The sequence below is a fragment of the Myripristis murdjan genome, chromosome 23 (assembly GCF_902150065.1).
Source record: "Myripristis murdjan chromosome 23, fMyrMur1.1, whole genome shotgun sequence".
NCBI classification, from domain to species: domain Eukaryota; kingdom Metazoa; phylum Chordata; class Actinopteri; order Holocentriformes; family Holocentridae; genus Myripristis; species Myripristis murdjan.
The window spans coordinates 1499657-1521413 of NC_044002.1; the positions used below are offsets into that span (position 1 = coordinate 1499657).

The 21757-nt window shown below is 40.4% G+C and overlaps 1 protein-coding gene across 1 annotated transcript in view; it reads right to left on the reverse strand.

Moving 5' to 3' along the window:
* The window catches only part of tmem178bb (transmembrane protein 178Bb), a 131344-nt gene that overhangs the window by 59740 nt on the left and 49847 nt on the right, over nucleotides 1-21757 (reverse strand). The window contains exon 2 of the mRNA XM_030046207.1: nucleotides 5035-5148. Coding sequence (XP_029902067.1) covers nucleotides 5035-5148 — 114 coding nt within the window. The remainder of the gene's footprint in view (nucleotides 1-5034; nucleotides 5149-21757) is intronic.

Sequence of the window (21757 nt, forward strand, 5' to 3'; positions counted from 1 at the left end):
TGGGTGGATAGGTGGGTATGAGAGAAACGGGGACAGGGATGGGGGTGGGGGGTTTCTGTCAGCGTATCAGCATAACAGGATGAAAGCAGCAACCTTACGAAGCTGTAAAATAGCAATGAATCAATGCTTCTTCATGAGTTAAATCCCTGTCATCTGCATGCACGCCTGCTTGCCGCATAATCTATGAACTACAGCAGCAATATCAGCATGATGAGATTCAGTGGGAGTGGCTGCCCTGTGAACAATTAGCCTTGCCCACAACCTTAAACTGGTACCTTGGATTATATGCTGTCATTCAGTGACAGCTTTCCCAAGCTCACAACTTATGGTTCCTTTTGAAGTAATAAAATCCCAAAGCTGCAGTATTAGAAAAACCTCCTTCCATCCTGTCCTCTCTAAAAGCCAGCGTCAAAAATGTACAAATACATGCACTTTCACTGCTGTCTGCAGCTGTGACAGAAGATGGGGGTGGGAAAAGGGATATTGTGTACCCTCAACTGTTGCTTTGATGTTCGGCAATAATAGAGAAAGGGTTTTCGTTCCTGACTGTGTGGCTGCCGCTGCAAGTCACTGTGCCTTTTCTTTTCTTTTTTTTCTTTTTTTTTTTTTGACTGACAGAAACAAATGAGTATCATGTTCATCTCTAAGTGTTTGAAGCAGCGCCGATGTCACCCCAACAGTTTCCTCAAATCTGTATAATGGGAGTGGGGGAAATTGTCAGGCCTGCCTGAGCTCAATTTCACACACTTCATGAAAGTCAAGACTAGGTTGTCATTTTAACTTAATCCATACAAGGCCAAAGGCAGTGTGGGTGGATTTGGTCCAGGACATCTCTGAAGTTTAACAGAAAAACTATTAAATTCTGCCTGCTGACCAAACATCCTTAAAAGGCTGGCTGACTGGTGGGGTTGCTCAGCATATCTATAAAAGCAGCACTTGGTCTTTCACTTTCAGGACTTATTATATGCTCACTGTCCCTAAAGACCACCCCCAGCGGAGGGTAGGTTGTAATTTCTTATTAGTGGGTCATTCAAAGCTTTGATTTAATCTGGCACCTACTGGCCCCATATTGATTTCATGGTGAGTAAAGATGCTTGTGTAGCTGAGAATGCTTTTATGTGCTTATTTGTCCTTTTGTTATTTCTATTTTTTTGTTGTTGTTGTTGTTTTCATGGCCAGATTGGAGTGACAGGCCATCGGTCAGAGAAGTATTTCACACCAAGATGGTGTGCGGATAGCCCCGTAATAAGAACATTAAACATTCTACACTGGGAAAGGGTGACCTTCCTATCATAAATATGAGTTATCTGTTTTCCTACCTACCCAACATACTGAAGATTAAACACGTTCTCTATCATCTCTTATTCCTATGCACATGAGCCAAAGCAAACTAGCAGAAGGCAGTACTGAGATCAACCATTTTCAAAGCAATTGCATGCACAGCAGCGGCTCTCTTATTTAGCCCAATAAATGTGATGTCTTTTGTCCTTGGCTGGAACTAAAAAGCCTATCCATGGGGGATTATTTGGGGCCGATGATCTCCTGGTGGGAACTGCACATTTTAAGAGCTGAATATGCTGAATGTGATGCCATAAACTGTCAAACAGACAGATGCAAATTACTGATTGACTGAAGTATGGGCCGGTTGGAAAAATAATGTAAGCTATCACAGCCACAGAGCTTACAGTGTTGTTCTCAGCCCTCATCCTGCAGCTGTGTCCAGTGAGTTGTGCACGGCTTCTCTCACCGTGGGAGTATAGCCGTATGCTGAGAGTTCGAGGGGCCAAATATGGAGCCCAAGAGAGGCCATCCTGTTGAGCAAAATCTGTTTTGTTGTAACCAAATATGTACTCATGTGCAGGCCATGCTACTTTATTCACACTAAATGTGTGTATTTATTAGGGATGTAAATCCCAAGCTTGTTGTACATTGTACGAAGCTTCTTTGTACAATGATACAATATTTGCCGATATTAGAAAGTCCACCATGATGTGATTTTGATTTGATTTGGGGCCTGCGATCGTGTTCTGACGATCCCATATTCTCATTAACACATTTAGTTACTGTACATTGTATCAGCTCACAAAACGACTAAAATATGATTTGACAAGTTTAGTACTGAACTGTCAGATATTTAAAAGAAAAACATTACAGTATTTTCAATAAAAAGGAGAAAAGCTGCTGTTCCCAATAAAGAGTCACAGTCTCATCTTGAATGGAAACGATTTTTGATCATTTAACTTTTAAAGAGCCCTTGATGTTTCTTCATCTTGTATTTACACGGTTCCTTCTGTGCGCTCAGTCACTACGAAGTATAAGGTTTACACATCCACTAAATTAAAACTTGATGTTATATTTTTAACATTTGCCAGAACTTAACTAAGGAAAGCACTGAAACGCTCCTAATTTTCAGTTGTTAGAACAAAACCAATGTAAATGATTCCACATTCTTTTAAGTGCATACTGTACAAGTAAAACACTGTCACCAAGTCCTGCATGTAATCATCCACAGTCTCATAGCTTACTGTACCTTACCTAAGTATCTTATCTGTAACGGCATTGCTTGCATATAGCATGTGTTCTGTCAGTCGACCCGTCTTCTCTACTGAGTCCAAAATATTTCCACATAGCTGACTTATTTCAGGGTGGGCAGCGAATGTCCTCTTCCTCATCTTTATCTTTGACACTTGTCATTATTAGCACGGTGCTAGCTAGCAGCTACTGCCATGGTTTCTGGTGTGCTTATGTCGTTACTGCCCTAGAAGATGTCTATAACTCATCCCCTGGATTTTTAAGCCTTTGAAAGCTGAGCAAATTCACTTGATTTCTTTTTAAAAATGTGGAAAACATGGGGGTAAATATGGAGAGGAAGGTGATGAGCAAATTAGTGAGAAATCATCTGGAAAAAAACAAAAACAAAAACAAAAAACAACAGGAAATAATCAAGAAAGAAGAGTAAAAACAATTACGAAAATTATGTATAATTGCTTTAAATTAACATTTAAAGTAAAACTAAAAAAAAACAAAAAAAAAAAAACAAAACTACACAATTATCCCGCAGTTTTTTTTTTTTTTCTCCATTTCAAATTTCAGTGAAAGCCTGCCCACAGGCTCCTGGATTTGTCAGACAAATAAAATAGAATTGTAATAATAAACAATACAATCAAACACTTTAAATTCAAATGATTAAATCAGGCTGGTCTTTTAAATAACATAAATCAAACACATACACAATTTATCAAATTGTGGCCAAACTGTCTGCTGCACACAAAGCTTGGTTAGTCAGCTTTGTTCAAACCTACAGAACTTTATTTGAAATTCTAGTGGAGATTGCAAAGATTGCAAACATGTCCTGCTGAAGTACAGTGAACTGTTTTTATAATTATTCACACAACATCTAGATATTTTGTGTTTGATGCGATGCTGCAGCCCTTAAACAACAGCATGTTGACTTTGAATAATCCACTCAGTGTAAGTGTTACATACTCAGTGATGCAATACGACCAGCAGATACAGACACAGATACTTATGCCCCATTGTCGTACAGTATGGATTTTTTTTTTCTGTTTGCATGGCTTATGAAATTGTGGGCGTAAAATGATGAGTGAGGGCAAATCACAATGTGGCCTATGTGTTTTTTCCCTCTTGATGCCGCTCTGTAGAAAAGAGATCTGTTGCAGTAAGAAGACAGAGGGAGGCAGACAGCATAGCAGTCCAAGAGGTTTGGAGCGGAAAAGAGCTTTTCCCAGTCCTGTCACCTGACAGGAGAGGACTCAGCAGACTCAGACTGTGACAGTTTGAGGTCAGGGTGTGTTTCCACTCAGCTCAGTGGTCAGGCGGCCAGAGAGCTACAACATGCCCAGTGGAATACCTCATGAATGGCATGTATCCTAAAAGTAGGGAGACTCTCCCTAGAAGCCACTGACAGCACTCTCACCCGTGCTGATGGCATGTAGCATGCAAATAGTGCCGGGGAGATTAAGCTCTAAACTAACCCAAACCACCCACCCCTCACACCCCCAAAACCCACCCACTCTTTCAGGCACACTGCATATGTGTTAGTTTTGGGCAGCAGTGTGGTTGGGTGGTTACAGTTAGTGTGCCATGTTGGATTTGATTCCTGCAACAGCCACATGCAGCCCAGTATCAAGGCAAAGTGTGTGATAGACCCGTCACAGGAAAGCGTGTCAGTGTCACATTTTGCGTCTACTAAGCATGAAAAATGTATATTTTTATGAAGGAGCAGGAACGTGACATTGTTGTATAAACTGAGGCTCTTTTGATTAAATAAAGATTTTTGTTGGGGTCACAGAAGTGGGGCCGTCTCCACCAGGTTACACACATGCATGGTGTCAGTTATATTGGACTTATATTATTTGGGATGGTACACAAGCTTTTTTAATTGATTTCATTTTTGTTTGGTCATGCCTGACATATATTCTTTTGATATTCTTCTAACAGCTCCAAATACACCTGACAGAAGGTGTAAAACATGATTTTTAGATTATAAAAACATGCAGGACGTGTCTCAGTGCATGTTTCCTGTCCTTAGGACATAGGGAACTTCTGCTCCTTTACCTAACCTTAACCTAACCCTAGCCTCAACCTCACCTTAACCAACTATTTAACCAAGGATTACACTTAGCTAAAGAACTAATGGTTAGCTATCAAGCGTAACTTTTGACATGATAGCTGGTAGCTTAGGCTCCTGTGTGTAGTTGTGACACCTGGCCAACACAAAATGTGACATGCTTTCCTCTGGTGGAGCAGTGGGCCTATTACACGCTTTGGCATGACAGCAGGTTGCCATATGACTCGTCAAAATGTCCTTGTGAAACACACTTACTTGTTGTGAGTCACTATGGGAGGGAGTCACCTTAAACGTCAATTCTCCCATAGATTACATGAAATGTAATTTGGACAGCCTCATCCACTACCATATAGCATAAAAAGTGTGTTAAAGGTAACACTTTTTGGTGAGATCTGATGCTGTCAGCAAACAAAGAAAAGCTTTCACGGTGAGGAGAGACTTACGGAGGGAGTGCCACTCGTCCTGCCGTATTGTCTTGGTGATGTTGTAGGAGAGGTTTTTAGGTATCGTAGCCGAGGAGTAGTGGTACTTGATATAGGTGCACCTTGCAATGGATCCTGCGGAGAAAAAGCCAAAGACAAGGATTTTATTATACAGAGACATCCACTCGCAGGTCATTACATAAGATCCCAGCTGATGACGCCCAAACCTTGCCTGAATGGAAGGTTCTTAAGATAACATTGTGAAACGGTGGCATGATTAAAGTGGAGAGGCTATTTCTGCAGTCATTAATTGAATAACCAGACAATGGCAAATGGCTCCTCTTTCATAGGACAATAGCGCACCAATCTGCTGTTGTGTGAAACCCATTGTGTCACCGCTGTAAGGAAAAATTCAACATTTATTTCTATTACTTACATTGATGACATAATGGCTGTCAGAGAAATGATGTGTTTTTCAAAAGCTATTAACTAATCAGTCAAGGGAGCTATTCAGTGTATAATTATAGATGTCTTTGCAAGTCCCATGGCATTGTGATGTGTGTGGGATTTCTCGATGAAATGTTTCCTGAGTCTTAGTGACACGAGTACGTCTGAATTAGTGGAGCCAACCTGAGCTGAACTGAAAAGCCATTCTATTCTATTCTATTCTATTCTATTCTATTCTATTCTATTCTATTCTATTCTATTTTGTTCTCTACATTCAGGAGGAAATTTGCTTGAGATTTCATTCACTGAATTTGTAAGAGGACACATCCAAGCTGGCTGCCATTTTAAGCTATTTTATAATTATGTTCATTCAAATTAACCCTTTGAAACCTTTGAAAATATATATTTAAAATGCAATTTAAAGAAAATTACCATCAAATTACCACAAATTTAACTGGTAACATTTGTGGTAAATGGTGAATTAAAAAACATGATATTACCAAAAACACCACAGAAAATCAGTTAAAGAAAATCGCTGTAACATTAGCAAGAAAATGGCCAGAAAATGACCATAAAATTAGAAAAACAATAGTAAAAATGACCAAAAAAGTATATTTAAAATTATTGAAATGATATATTTAGTACAAGAAAATTATCACCAAACTACCCCCCGATAAATAGCATTAGTAGTGGTAATATTCTTTTCACAAATTAAATAAATAAATAAATAAGTAAATAAAAAGGTAGAAATTACAAGAAAATCAATGTCACATTAGAAAAATTACCATAAAATTAGCAAAACAATAAAAAGACCCAAAAAGTATATTTATAATTATTATAATTGGAAAAGAAAGAAAGAAAGACAGACAGACAGAAAGAAAGGCAGACAGACAGAAAGAAAGAAAGAAAGGCAGAAAGAAAGAACAACAAATAGAAATGAGTATTCTGGGTAGAGAAATAGAATCACTTTTTTTTAGGAAAAGTGATGGAATACTGGGTTGAAGAAAGATGGAAGTCTCTATATCATAGATTATCAGAGAGTATAAATATTTTGGAGATATAAACCTAAACACAAAAATCACTGGTATGGCCCTTTAAAGAAATCCCTCCTCTTACCTCTGTGTCTCCTTTTTCTTTTCATTAATTTGTTTGTGTTCCTGCAAAGCTGGGGACAGAACAGGCCTGGTGCCACTATGGGTTCACCTTGAGAACGGTGGCTTGAATATGCTCCTACCAAAGACTATAATTTTCTGGCTGGCGGAGAAAGAGATGCTTGCTTTTTGACACTATTACTGCATGTCCGCTCTAATTATCTCCGGCAAGGCTGCTTGGGTTACTGAAAATTGCATTATCGGAGTCCTGGGAGATTTGAACTGCACAAACAGAGAACAAGGATAACATCCCTCTCCCTCCCTACTGTGCTGCAGCCATGCATGTACACACACACACACACACACACACACACTTTGAAATACACAGGCAATAAACAAGCATACCGCAAGAGACCACAACTGCTGACAATGATAATTATCCATCCATGACCATCTCTTTATCTGCGGTGCAGTTGGAACCCCAGCCGAGAGTGAGAAACGAGCTGTATGTGATGAAATGGTGATCTTGGATGATAGTAGGGCGTACACTATACATCCTTATCTAGCCTAACTGCATACTGGTTTGTGCTCCTTTAAATATAACTCCATTGGGTCCTGGGAACAATAGCTACATGGGCATCTATAGGATGGAGAACTGCCATCTTAATCCACTTTTCAAGCTTTTCGTTGAGGCTTGTAAATCACATCGTGGAATTCTTAAATAGAATAACTTGGATAAGCTCATACTGCCATATATTATTTACATATTAGACTGGTTCACAGCATCTGCACAAACTCAGAGCATGATGGGTACATTTTGATGTCAAAATATAACATTTACAAAAAACAACAACAAGGTGAGCACTTCTTTATTTATCCTTTATTTAACTAGGAAGGTCCCATTGAGAAACAATATCTCTTCTTCCAGGGAGTCACAGTCAAGAAGGCAACAAAAGCTAAAAGTTACACATAAAACATTTAGTTACAAAAAAGAAGAAAAAGAATGTGCAGATATTTCAGATATCTCATATTCAAGAACAATCTGCAAATATGCAGATTGACCTTGAATATCAAAGTCTGAACCATAGCTCACAATCAAGGCAGGACAGGGTCAGGGCTATCAGAAACAAAAGCAAGTACTTGAAAATACTATTTAATATGTTTTAAAATGTATTTAAATGGGGTTATGTTGCCAGATTTTAATTATTTAGCAATCTGTTCCATGCCTAAGGTCCATGGAAAGGAGAGACAGTTTTACTAAGCTCTGATTGCACTTCTAAAGATTTAGAAGAATCTGAGTTTAAACTGTGGCGTTATAGTTACTTGAGGAATAAGACAAAAGGCTGGAGATATAAGATTTTAACTGAATGATATTGTCTCAGAAATAAAAGCCAACCTGTGCATTTTTCTCCTGGTATAAACTGAGCTGGCCAAGAGCTTCATACAGTGCAGCAGGAGGTACGTGAGCCAGGGCCTCTTACAAAGCAAGCGGCATTACTTAATAGTGCTTACAGTCAAAGACAGCAACTGGGAACCTCAATCCAAGTGGTGTCTGGAGAGTGCACTGAGAGTCCATTGAGATCATCAAGCTACACTGAACCCCCCCCACCCCTCCCCCTTCTCCCAGCTGGCCAGACTTGAAGCTCCTCACCTCTCTCACCTTATAAAAGCTATCCTCAAACACTCTGAGCACACCTGAAGGTCAGCCATCTAGAACATCAACAGTAAATGTCAGTACATCAGAATCAAAGAGCAAGGTTCCTCTTTCTAGAAGAACTCCTCAGCAGAAGAGAATGCTTCTTTGAGTAGGGGGCGCACCTTAGTTTTTTACAACTGGAAACACTCAAGCTGTGCTATCCACCTACACATTGCTCAAAGGCATTCTGGGAAACTTAGGAAACCACTAGAAGAGATAAAAGACAGTCTTAAGAAAAGTGGGTAAATTGCAGCAGTTTTGTCACAAAATAACTCCTATAATGCCCTCAATGTTACAGCCTGATGCTATCTAACAATGAAAGAGGATCCTTGGGTAGATTTTTCCTCTGAGACTTTAGAGGGATGGTAAACCCAGCTAAAAACAATGATTTTACTATTTAGTATTATTCTTGAGTACCATCTTCATCATCCACCAAGATGTGAGGCTTCCTGAAAGTAACTAATACAGCCAAGCTTTAGGGCCTGTGTTTTCTACAGTAATGCATTCCCACAGGACTATGTGGGCGTTCCCCCTCGAGGAATGTTACTGTCACAATGCTGGTAAGACAAACCAACTGTAGTGACGATCTCTCTCTCATTGGAACTATCGCTTCAACAAACAACCTACTATGAGAGCAAATGTTTTCCTAGCTAACATTACTGTAGAGCCCACTTGCTAATAACTTACATTTTGGAAGCTTGTAGTAGAAAAGTTGATGTGAGAAAGTCCATGACTGATGGCAGCTATCTAAAGCTCCATATTCAGATGGAAGCCATTTCTAGCTCATAGTGCCACGCTAACAAGCTAACAGTTACTGTTAGTATCGTTTGTTGAAGCTAGTGCCTGCTAGCACAGGTTAGCAGGTGCAGTTGAAGAGCCAATCAAATAGAAGCTAGGGGAATCAAATCTGAGGCTGTGTTCTGATTGGCTCACTCTGCTCTGCACTTTTTGACCCCCAACAAAAACTCTCAGTTGAGTGAGGAGAAAACAACTGGCAGCCTCTCTCTGCACAGAAAACACCTCAGATTCTCACAGTTTCATGATGTTTTCTACATCCATTGATGACCAGTAAGAAAAAAAAAATTGCATATTTAGTTTACCATCGCTTTTGCACGTACACACTCCTAGTGATAAAATAACTTCCACCCTCCATATTTCCAGGACTCACAGCAAAGTGCAGTGAGTCTTATAACCTCACCCTCTTCTCCTCAGTTACTGGCATCATAATGTAGCATTGATTAATCAATGATGATCATGTGTAATCTATGGTCCTCTCCATCTCCCATTACATCAGAGCTGCATCCGCCGAGCAGCTTTTGAAGTAGATCCCTTGGCTTTTGAAAACAACCTTGTAGTGCTGTCCCAGTGTAAATGGATAGGCGAGGAGTAGAGACTTGTGCTTGCAGAGGCATGGAGCTGGTATGGATTTTCCTGATGCCCAAGGAAGCCTTGGAGAGCCGGAGGGATTTCAAATGGGCCAATAAAGATGAAGACCCCAGCAAGAGGCTCATCAGAGAAACCCGTCAATGGGCCTCTATTATCTGACCAGCATTCATTTGAACACAGCTCACCACTGTTCAATAAGACCCACTCTATACTGCCAACATTACCGCATTAATAGGGCCATTATAGAAGACAATCAGTATAAGCCCACTGACAATCTGGACTATGATTATAAAACACCAGCTCTCTGCTATAATGTGAAAGGGAAGTACACCATGTAGGTCTGCAAAGAATGGACTATACTGAAGGTATTAGGTGCTCTTTCACATCACCACTTATTAAGCCAATCAATACACCTGTCACTCTCACTTTTATACAGCTATATTGTCATCCTACTATATCTACTGGAGTGGATGTGATGTTGGCAATGTACTTGGATTTAAAGGACCATACCACTAATCTCTTCCCAAAGCAAGAAGTCGTATTTTAGAACTCCTACTTAATTTTTCCTCCCTTTTTTACCATCCTTGGTTTCCATTCATTCCACCACGATATGAAAATGAACATTCAGAGCCTTCAAACTGTCTTCACACCAGTATTCCATCACAGTAATAAGATGTTATTGTTAGTCTTCCTGAAAGCAGCAGCACTGATTGCTGATTTGAATTGCTTGAAACAGGGCGGAGTGAAACGGTCTCTTCATCAGAAAATAGTCCCCAGGCAAATGTTTACTTTACAGTCAATTATCAGTTCCATAGTTTATGAATGGTGATGGCTTTGTTAGATGCAGAAGCAGATCATTTTAAGGGGTAATACCCACACCCCTTGAAAAGCAAAAATTCATGTTTGAAAATTAAGGAATTTTGATTGTATGTTGTGAAATCATTAGTACCTGGCATGATTTGCAAAATGGGTTGTTGCGATGTAAAATATGGGTTAATTGTGGTTAACGGGCCAAATATTCAAAACAACTGGGATGGTCCTTTAAAGAGTGGGGATTAGGGAATGAAAGTAGTGTCTTGCTAAGCCGTCAGACTTCATTTAAGTCCAGAGATTCAGAGCAGATAAAGGCAGAAAACAACCTGTTTCCCTTCCTTTTCCTCCTGTCGGTGGTACAAGAAGCACTCAAATGCATCTCTGATCCTCGGAAAAAAAAGAAAAAATGAATGTGTTTGCCTGAGTTGTTTGTGCCTGTCTTCATGCATGGGACCAAAGATACTGTGGCTTTTAAAAATCTAAGGTCCCATGGATCCCCGTTGGCACTTTGTTTGCTAGACAAGGCATCGAGACACCAACAAATCCAGCACTGTCAGTTTAATATGCGCTCTTGACATCTGTCAGACAGCAGATTTAGAGGTTTTCTTGTCTTTCTTTTTGGCGGCATACATTCAGACCTTTCCTCTGAACTGACTCTCTGTGCTATATCATCTTAAGAGCAATCCCTGTTGGAAATTTGTGTGTGTGCAAAAGAACATCATATAACATAAAACAGTTTAAAAACTATGAGTAAGCATATTTTGCACAAGCCTTGAATGGTTGATGGTGGGCTTTAACAACCTTCATCACAAGGGCATTTTCCCCTTCTTTTTGCCTAGAAATTAATAGCAACAATGAATTAATAGCAATGACGACAGTATCCAGTGCAGCTCAGGTGGATTGCTAAAATAAATCTCCTGGTGGCTACACTTTCACATGCAGTCACTATACAACAATACCACCTTGGAAAAGTGACAGTCCTATAGTGCATTGTCGCAGAACTAATTAACCAAGCATCTCTTTATTTCCTGGGGACCGCCAGCGATGAGGTGTTTTAAGTGACTTGTTGTTTTCCCCATGACAGTTTTTAATAAAACAGAGGCTGAAGTCACTGCGCGGAGCCAACCAAGTGGAAATCACTATTGCATACAACATCCAACTCTCTCTCTCTCTCTCTCTCTCTCTCCCACTCTCTCTCTCTCTCTCTCTCTCTCTCTGTCTCTCTCTCTCTCTGTCTCTCAGGAGGGACGTGAGCTAATGCCGGGCTGGAATAAGAAGGCTCTTATCCTTCCTCCATCCCTCTCAATAGGAATATTGGATGTGGTGTCAGATAGCAAGGCTACATGTGTGTGCACTGAAAAGAAAGTCTGTCAATAGGTTGTCTGATGAGAGACAACGTCCTATGGGGCTGGGCGTGAAACATCAGTCACTTCTGCATTGATCAGGTTCAATTAGCTCAGCAGTATTCACATTAGATAGCCATTATCTGTGGGACAATTGTTTGGAAATTCCTTGTTCATGCATGTGTGATCTGACACTGAATTGACTTCTGAAATAACGTTTGTAATAATGTTTGCAGATATTTCACTCAGTTTAGGATTTAATTGAGTCAAATTCAGGCCTTAAAAGGATAGTTCAGCCTTTGTAAAGAAAAAAAAAATAAAAATAAAATGATGATACCTCCCTTCCCTGCTGTCTGTTATGTAGGACAGTAGTAGTGCTCTCTTCCTCTCATCATTAATGAGTGCTGGATACTGGCTGAATGCCTCCTGAAACTAAAATGCACATACGACTACTGAGTACATAAGCACAACAGCTTGGCTCAAATTACTGTTTATGACTGTATTTTTCCTGTCATCAGCATCCAGAAAGATCCGGTAACTTCTGCACTTCCTGTATCACTCCACACCACAGAAGCAGTACATTAAGTTTTGAGTTGGCTTTTTATACACGTCCATATGTGGGAAGACAAAAACAACAACACCTGCACCTGCCAGCCACCATTGTAACTGAAGACCTTTTTTATTCTTTTATTTATTTTTAAGGGTCAGGTTTTGGATTTTGTGGTCAATGGTCAACATTTTAAATGCATTTCCAGGCTGCAAAAATTCTGCTACACATCATCAAACTTTTTTTCGAGTGAATTATGGAGGATATTTTTAAGAATGTTTGCTAGGGGGAAGTCTATATCAATGGCAGGAGGCAACCAGTTAGCATTTGGAGCATCCAGCCAGTATCCGGCACTCAGCAACAATGAGAGGAAGAGAGCACCACTATCCTACAGAACAGCTGGGGGGGGAGTGAAATAATACAGTTTTCAAAATGAGTGAACTATCCCTTTATTAGAGGTCTTATTGTTTCACCATGTAATGCCATGTTTCTTTGTGTTGTATGTCCACTCTTACATTAACACACAACAGATTTAGGAGTACAATATGCATCCTTTACTGAACAACACTGCACATATTCATATTCCAAACAACTGATTTGTTTGTGTAATTTTCCTTGTCATTTTCTGTCCATTCATGATTTTACAACTTTCATTAGCTCTTGTCAGACAGAGATAGGCTAGTGTTGCCAGAATTGTTTCTTAATTTTTATTTTCAAATTGGTCCTCAATTCAACTACTGGTAGCAATTCGAGGACTGAGAAAGATACCCTGAAAGTATGAATATATTCATAATGGCAACTGACATTTCATTGAATGTCTGCCCACAATTAAGAAATTGTACGCCTGACAACATGCTGACAGTTAGTCACCACATATGGCATCTGTTGATCCTGAAATAAGTCACAAACATCACATGAGACTAATGTGATAAGTGTTGCCAAGAAACAGTTTTTACATAGCTGGTCTTCACACAGAAAAAATGTCAGGAGACTCTTAATTTTACGGCAATAACCAACCTAACGCAGTCTGGAAAATAATGAGAAAAGAACTCTGTGAACTGGTTGGGTCTGCTTTTAGAATGCATTTCCTAAAATGTATTCATGCCTCAGGTAATCCAGTCTTCCAATTTAAATATTTATAGAGGGATAAGGCACCATACAATGTACTAAAAAATGCAACCTAATATTTCAAATGCAGCCTATCAGCAGCCTAGTCCCGACCATTTCCAAATATTTACCTGCAGAGGAGCAATTATGTATTCACTCCAAAACAAAGTCACTTTGTCTGGGTCACTGAAGACGTGAACTAACATGAGTCAACAGCTTTCTCCAGCAGCGAACAGCCGCTCCTACAGTGGCAGGCCTGTGACTCAATTCCGACTCTGGCAAGCATACAGTAACATGTTGAGAGTGTGTGGGGGGTGGAGGCTTAGCTAATGTCTCTGCAGCATTAAGCATGATGGACATGTCTGTGCTCTTTGGTATAATTTACCTACTCTAGTGTTCATATTAGCCAAGATTACATAAAAATATGGCTGAGTATATGAGGATCAGATCAGCCTTCATTTTGGCTGTGGCTTTGCTTTCATTGGGGCTGGGCTTTCCAGCCCCAGTGAGCAACTACTGGCAGTTAGATGTCAACATCTATTTTCTGATACCCATAAAACTTTACGGCATTTTACGGTTGTCTCCTGGAGTATTTTTGGATTCCGTTCTCATTTGTAATGAGCCACACCACAATTTAGTCATTTTTTAATCTCTAATCTTAATGACATTGTTCTCACTTTGCCAAATGAACCAAACTTAGGAGATCAAGTGAGCTGCTCTAAGCACACACACACTAAAATATCCACTTCTGCAACTGAAAAAAAAAAACCAAAATAAACAAAGTACACGTCTGCTAAAAATTTAGCACATGGGAATTCGGTCTTAAAGGGAAAGTTCACCCACTGAAAAAAAGATAGCTGCATGTACCAATGTCAAGTAAAAAAAAAAAAAAAAAGAAAAAAAAGAATCATAAGTAATATCACATAATTAGGCTTGTACAATGCCATTGCTAGGTTTACTTAGGCTATTAAATGGAGAGCTTGCCCATTTTGAAATGTAGGACAGTAGTGGTGCTGGATACTGGCTGGATGCTCCAAATGCTAACTGTTAGCCTCCTGCCATTGAGCTGGACTTCCCCCAGCTAACACTCTGAAAAATAACTGCCTTAATCCAATAAAATAGTTAAATAAATAAAGTTTGAGTTTGATATCGAATAAGACTTAACCACAAGATTTCTTGCCAGCTATCTTTTAGTGCTATAGAGAAAGTTATTGTTTTTGTCCTGCACCATATGTGTTCAATGAAAACAAGCAATCTACTTGTGTCTTTGTGGTAGCTACGGCTCCTCTGGCATGGAGTGATACAGGGAATGCAGAAGTTACCATACCAGGAAGTCTGTAGTATGTACATTTTTTGGAAAGCAAGGGTTGGGGTGAAATAATATCAGATTATTCAAAATGGAGAAGCTATCAGGGTGAACTATCCCTCAGTGTGCTCACAGCAGCTGATGTGTAAAGTATACATGAACGGGAACATCACACACTCTGAGGGTGTAGTTGTCTGTGAAGCAGGAGTACAGAATGAGAATGAGGAGTAATCTGATGCCGGGCTTGTGTGATACATTCAATATCCTTCTCCATCAATCACCATCTGCTCCCCTCTGCCTGGGGATGATCTAGAGCCGTACGGCACTTTCACTGTTTGATTTCTCTGCTATGTAGTGCTACATTAGTCACTATTACACCTCTCTGCTGCTTGTCTCTGCAGACAATGACACCAGAGGATGTTTAATCCCAAACCTTGGGGGGAGGGAGTATTTGCACCAAGAGACACATTGCATTACGTGACATTATACCTCTTCACCAAGAAGCGCTCCTTCCAGCACCATGATAGGGGCATATTGCTCCTGCTTTCCCAAATGGCTTTCTAACTCAGTCATTTTAGCCAAATTGCCCTTCAGCATTCTGCAAACATCTCAGAGCCAGACACCATTTCCTCTCTCTTCCTGATTGTGACTGGAAGTGATTGCAGCACAGAAGTGGAGCGGAGTGTGTGTGTGTGTGTGTGTGTGTGTGTGTGTGTGTGCGTGCGGGCGTGTGCGCGTGTATGTGTGTTTCTGTACCTGTCTGTGTGAATGTGCATCTATTTATTTGTGCATGCTTTCTCTCAAACAAGTGTGCCTTGTATTTACTGCTGGAAAAAGAGTAATTCATAATGCGTGCAATTTGCCACTTTTCTTAAAAGTAATAAATTGCTTACTAATGAATTACTTCACAAGAAAAGTATTTGGTTACACTACTCATAACAATACAATTGTGCTAGGCTTACTTGAGGCTAATTAAGATTGTAGGACTAAGCCCACGTTACCCAACCTGGCTAATACCAGACTCCCGAGGCCAACTCTACACTTTGGTAAAGCTTGTTTGATCTTGTTGGCTTAATACACAGATAATAATGAGGCTGTGCCCATGGTGTCTTGCACTGGTTGATTATTACCAATTATGAATCACAATCACGACTGCAGTTGATGGTGTAGCACGCAATGCGCATTCATTTGATTGGCAGGCAAGGGGTGCTGAGAATTCAAACATGAAAACCCACCAAAGCCATCACCCAGAATTTGAGTGAATATGATCAAATGAGTTGAGCCTGTCCAGGCTGCAGTGACAGCAAAGAGGTTAGAGAAGAGCTGGCTATCCATTCTGTGGGCAGAATTCTTTACTTTATTTAACTTCAATAAGTCAAAATGGTATATATTATGCATTGTTATTATGACAAGAAAATTCATTCCTTTCATACATGACACAGAGGACAGTTTTGCACCACCACATTTAGTAACTCTTAGACCTAGGCCATGAAATCCCCCAGAAGACATTAAAAATTGTTTTTTAAAAAGATCTACAGAATGACACTGAGTTCAACAAGCTGCTGTCCTGTAGAGCTCAGACAGATTTCAAATATGTTGCTCATACAAACCAGCATTGTCTGCTTTTACTGGTAGAAAAAAAATACATCCAACCTAATCAAATTTTGGGGCCAAGGCATCTTTTCCAGAAACAAGTCGAGCGTCCTGCTTTCCTCCAGGCTCTGGTGACAGCTCCCTGCTGTCCAAAGCACTTGACATTAGCCAGGCAACACATAACCAGCAGAAGTAGTCTAATAATGGCAGACACAAAATCTTTCATATAAGTGTGGTGAGGAAACTCCCAGAGTAAAGTGAACGGTGTAGTGTGGCTAAATTCATCCTTAGGCCTGACTCCTTTTGCTTGTTTTGTTTTCCCTTTATTTTGTTTTATTTTTGTCACTAGTATTCTGTTAAACCAAGTGGGTTTACCTCTGCTTACTTGTTTATTTACTGGTTTACTTGTCTGCTTGATTAAGTGGTTTACTTTATTTTTGTACTGGTCCCTTTCATTTCAGTGAGCTTGTGCTATCTTGTTGGGATAGGTACCCATGGTGAGGTCTGCCACACTTGTTTGAGTAAGAGCACTGGTACACAAATACAGACTGCAGCATGTAGTTTGCTGTGAGGATCACCGTGTTACATGTGAGGTGAGTATGTGCCAGCAGAGTATGTGGCACTCCTCAACATCGTCTGCCTCGATCTCTACTTGTGGCCTCAGCTCCGTCTCAGGTTTGTTTTGTGTTAGACTGACTTGTGTATTTTAGACTAGGATAGTTGTTAGTAGTATTAAGGCCTTTTTACTGTAGTTTTAATAAAGTAATAATTTTATCTCCTATACTTTTGTAGCGTGCATTTGACTATTAATCCTTTTTTTCCAGTTCCAGTCTTTGCTCTTTTGAATTCACCTCAATAAAATCTTTGGTCAATCTGTAAACATCCCTGTCCTTTCAGTAACGAGTCTGTATGCCGTGTTAATTCACCCAACTTTGCATGTTGTAGTGGTTTCAAATCCTAGGGTGCAGTTCCCTAGTTGGCATTGTTGGTCCCTTATTTACAAAATTCTCCCCTTATTGCCCTCGCCACAAGGCTTTTAGAAGAGCAATACACTCTAATTTTGCAGGTGATATTTACCAGAGAGAACAGGCTTCCAGGCTGTATGTGGATGGATGCATACTGGTCACTGTCCATGCAAGTATTTTGGGACTTTGAGGCATCAGTGTGAGTGACACATTGAGAGAAACCATGTAACCTCATCCTCGAGTGGTGGTGCTTGACCTCTGCTCTGCAGGCAATTGTAAATGTGTCTGTGGCTGTCAGGTGCTCTCCTGGAAAAAAAATCCAGGCTTGTGATGTGGACAGAGCATCCTCCAATGGCTGAACATGCACTCGAGGGCCGTCAATGATGAAACAAATGCTGACGTATCAGTAACACACCGGCATGACGGCAGCTATACTCAGCAGATATACACATGATAAATACACAGCCGCCAAACTGATGGCGGCTGTGTATTTATCATACAACTTTGCAAATCATGCAGGCCTTTTTTTTTAATCTGTGTGAAGCAAATGTTTAAATTACCAAGAACCTTTATATGTGGCCATTTGATCACCAGGACTCTAAAGATTATCCTCACAAACACCTCTGCAAAAAAACAGAATCAAACCAGAATCAAAATGCTCTTTAAAAAATTACTTATTGACTTCCCAAATCAGTCAGGAGGCAGGAGAAAAAAAAAACCCTGAAACAATTGCAGCACTGCTCTCTTTTATCCATCGCAAACCCATTTCCTGCCTTTAATGGGGAAATTTCTAGATACAGAGGCTCTTGCCGTTGCTGAGGGACATGCAAATCAATCAGTCCTCCTCTGATGCGTATGCGCTTCACCCTTTCACGACATAGCTAGCAGCCTAATCACTCTTAAAATGCAAAAAAAAAAAAAAAAAACACAGTGATGAATCGCTTAGGGAGAGAGTGCTAGTGGGTATGAACAACAGTTGCCAATGCTGTTATGCACCATCTTGGGTATATGAGACTAGCATCGCTGAAGCATCTGAAGTTGTCAGTGTTGGCAGTGGAGTATACATGCAGTGTAGTCATTTTCCCTGCATGTAGAGACCTCTGCCAGCTGCCTTGGCCTCTTTAATTTGTGCCCATGGCAGAGATAGGTTGGACAGCTCTTCGACCAGATGGGAGGTCCTGCTACAGTTCAAGCCCTGCATGGCCTCGTTTTTGCGTGACCCACTTCACCGTTCCCTCCATCCCTCCCCCCACACCCAGACCTATGGGATTAGAATGGAAGGGAGGCAGGCAGGCAGGCAGCACACCCATCCTGACGCTGTGTTTCCCCAGCTGGAGTTAGATCCAGAGGGGCAGATGGGGGCTGGAGACATGATGAAGGGAGGGGGGTCAGGAAACAGCCTCGCCACCATGTAGTCACAACTGCCAGCTGTATGTTATATTGCCTCTATCAGTTCTCCTGTATGGTGAGGCCCATAGAAAAGGGGATGTCAGCTTTGAGGAACGGGGGCTGCTGTTTCCGTTTCTGTAGCATTGGGTTTACGTCAAAGCCTAGTCATGGCATCTCTCATCTGTTCTGGACACCAGATTTGGGACCAATGCTAGCCTAGATGGCGATTGCAAACAACAATAAAATTGTATACCTCACTGTTGGAAAAAAGCAATAGCCTATCTATGTTCTAGATTTTGCTTTTTTTTCTAGATTCTAGAAATGGCCAGCCAATTTGAGTGTGCTTGCTGAAAGTGCCGAAAGTGTGGCCACGCTGAATCGCCGTGCTATGGTGTTTACGTGTTTCCTATGGTGACTGGAGGTGGTTGCTACTAGCAAAGCCTGCGCCGAACATGATGCTGACAACTTCCAAGAGGCATGCTGTAAAAAGTGCAACTGAAATTGCTTCAACATTGTTAGATTCAGCAGAAGATGTTGAAATGTAGAGAATACCTTATATGTGCCACATATTTCTTCTATCTGGGTTTTTGGGGTATCATAAAAGATTACCTGAGATTTGCCATTAAGGGCACTGTTACAGTAGGTTCCAAAGATGGCGCTGTGTACACACAGTGACATGATGTGAAATCTATGAATAGATGTGGTGCTAGCAACAACAGCCACTTCTGGGTAGAATACTCACTAAAACACGATGGTCTGAAAAATTTTACAGTTCTGATGTGATGAATTTAGGATTATTTTATGTTTCTGTAACTGCTTAATTGCTTAGAGGTTTTCTACCCGTAGAGTAAACAAACATTGCGATTCAGTTTATAGTGAGAGAGAGAGAGCCACACCATGGCTTCTGCCTGCTGTGAGACAGAAAGAAAGGGTGCAGTGCAGTCTGTGGGCCAGTGGGGGCAGTGCTGAGCATTTGCCAAAAAGAGTAGAATAATGGGGCTAAATGCTGTAAATTGATCACTACATTTGATTCCAAATATTTACAACTGGACGACTACTGTTATTGTTACAAGGCACAATATTTAGAGTGAAGACATAATTTTACAGCTTTCACATAAGAGTGAAAGCTGTAAAATTATGGCAACTTCAGAAGATTTACACCAAGATGGGTCGAACTTAATGGGTGCTGATGTGAAATATTAAGTAAATGCTGAGAGAAAGCCTGGCCACTGTATAATTTCAACAACTATATGAATATGGGTAAATCCCTAATAAATGCGTGCTGGCTGGACAGCATTCGTAGTGCTGTGTGGTGTGAATTAAATCTTGCCAATACTATCTACAAAGTATTATTCTAAAATCACATTTCATTTTAGAAAAAAAGTTTAAAGTCATTAAAGCAATTTTAGAGAGCCTGTCAAGTTTCAGCCACTCTGAAATGAATTGGAGGCAGATGAGTCCATCACAGCATGGTCCCATCAACATTTAGTTGGTCTAATTTTGCATCACACAGGGCTGACAGACCCACTTCCTCAGTAATAACCATTTAAAAAACATCAAACCTGGTGTCTTCTCCTGTAAGCGCAGTGGGTTATCATCCCACCGTGCCTGTTATAGGACCAGCCCAGTGATTCTGCATGTTTAGCATATCTATAAAATGTATATACTATGTTTTTGCTAATCTTTTCCCAAAGACAGCAGTTCTGATATCATTTTTCCTGTCTTTTCCATTCATTCCATGACCAGGATTCCATCACTGTAGTGTAGTAAGTGGTCCACATTAGTTTTCCTAAAAGCAGCAGCACTGTTGTGATTTGATGGCATGAATTGTTAGAAACTGACCGGCATTAAATGGTCTCTCCAATGGAAAACAGTTCCTGGGACTGCTTTACACAGCAAACTATGAGCTCCATGTTAGCCATGCAAGGAGAGCCGCATTGTAAGGTGGGTGTGTCAACCTAAAGTTCATATTTGAAAATTGATGATTTTTTGTTATGAAATCTTGATTCTCGATCATACTTTTGAAATGGTTTGTTGAAATGTAAAACGTAGGTAAATTGTAGTAAATGGGCCAAACATTAGATGGTCCTTTAAGCAACAGTGTTTTCCAGGACAGGGTCTTCAGGTCTGACCAGACCTGAAGACTAAAGATGAGGAAACAAGATGGGAGATGAGATGAGATGAGAAGCAAGGTGGTGATGTCATAAGCCGTGGATTTTGGGCTTATGCTGGAACAAAGAGGTCAATGCTGTATATTCTGCTGATGCTACTGGAGCACAAAGGGCCTCTATTTAATTATACTGCAGCCAGTGAGAGTGAATGGGTCAGAAACTCCACTGAGAATAAGCTAAAACAATCATTTTTATGACATAATAACTAACTCTGCACTCAAATAGGAAGTTTGCATGCTAAATACACACAGCAGGTGCTTATAGCACCTCTCAAGGTTCTGTTGTGACACAGCTACAATAACTTCTATGTATCTATGTACAACCTGCACAGAGGAATCAAGCACAGTCTGAACACGTCATAAAATAAGCTAAGTAAATTGCCACATTGGTTGCCCCAAATGGCGTCAAAAAGCCAGAGATGCTCAAATTCAGCCACAGCCCTGACTTGAACCCTATCCAACATCTCTGGAGAGACCTGAAAATGGCTGTCCACCGACGGGCCCCATCCAACCTGACCGAGCTTGAGAGGATTTGCAGAGAAGAATGGCAGAAAATTCCCCAATCCAGGTGTGCAAATCTTGTTGCGTCTTACCCAAAAGACTGGAGGCTGTAATTACTGCCAAAGGTGCTTCAACTAAGTACTGAGTAAAGGGTCTGAATACTTATGTCAATGTGATATTTCAGTTTTGTCTTTTTAATAAATTTGCAAAAAATTCTAAAATTCTGTTTTCACTTTGTCATTATGAGACAATGAGAGAAAAAAAATTAAATTAATCGATTGTAGCATCAGGCTGCAACATAACAAAAGTAAAAAAAGTGAAGGGGGTCTGAATACTTTCTGAATGCACTGTAACAGCTAGCGGGGAAGGGAAATAATATCACATTTTTCA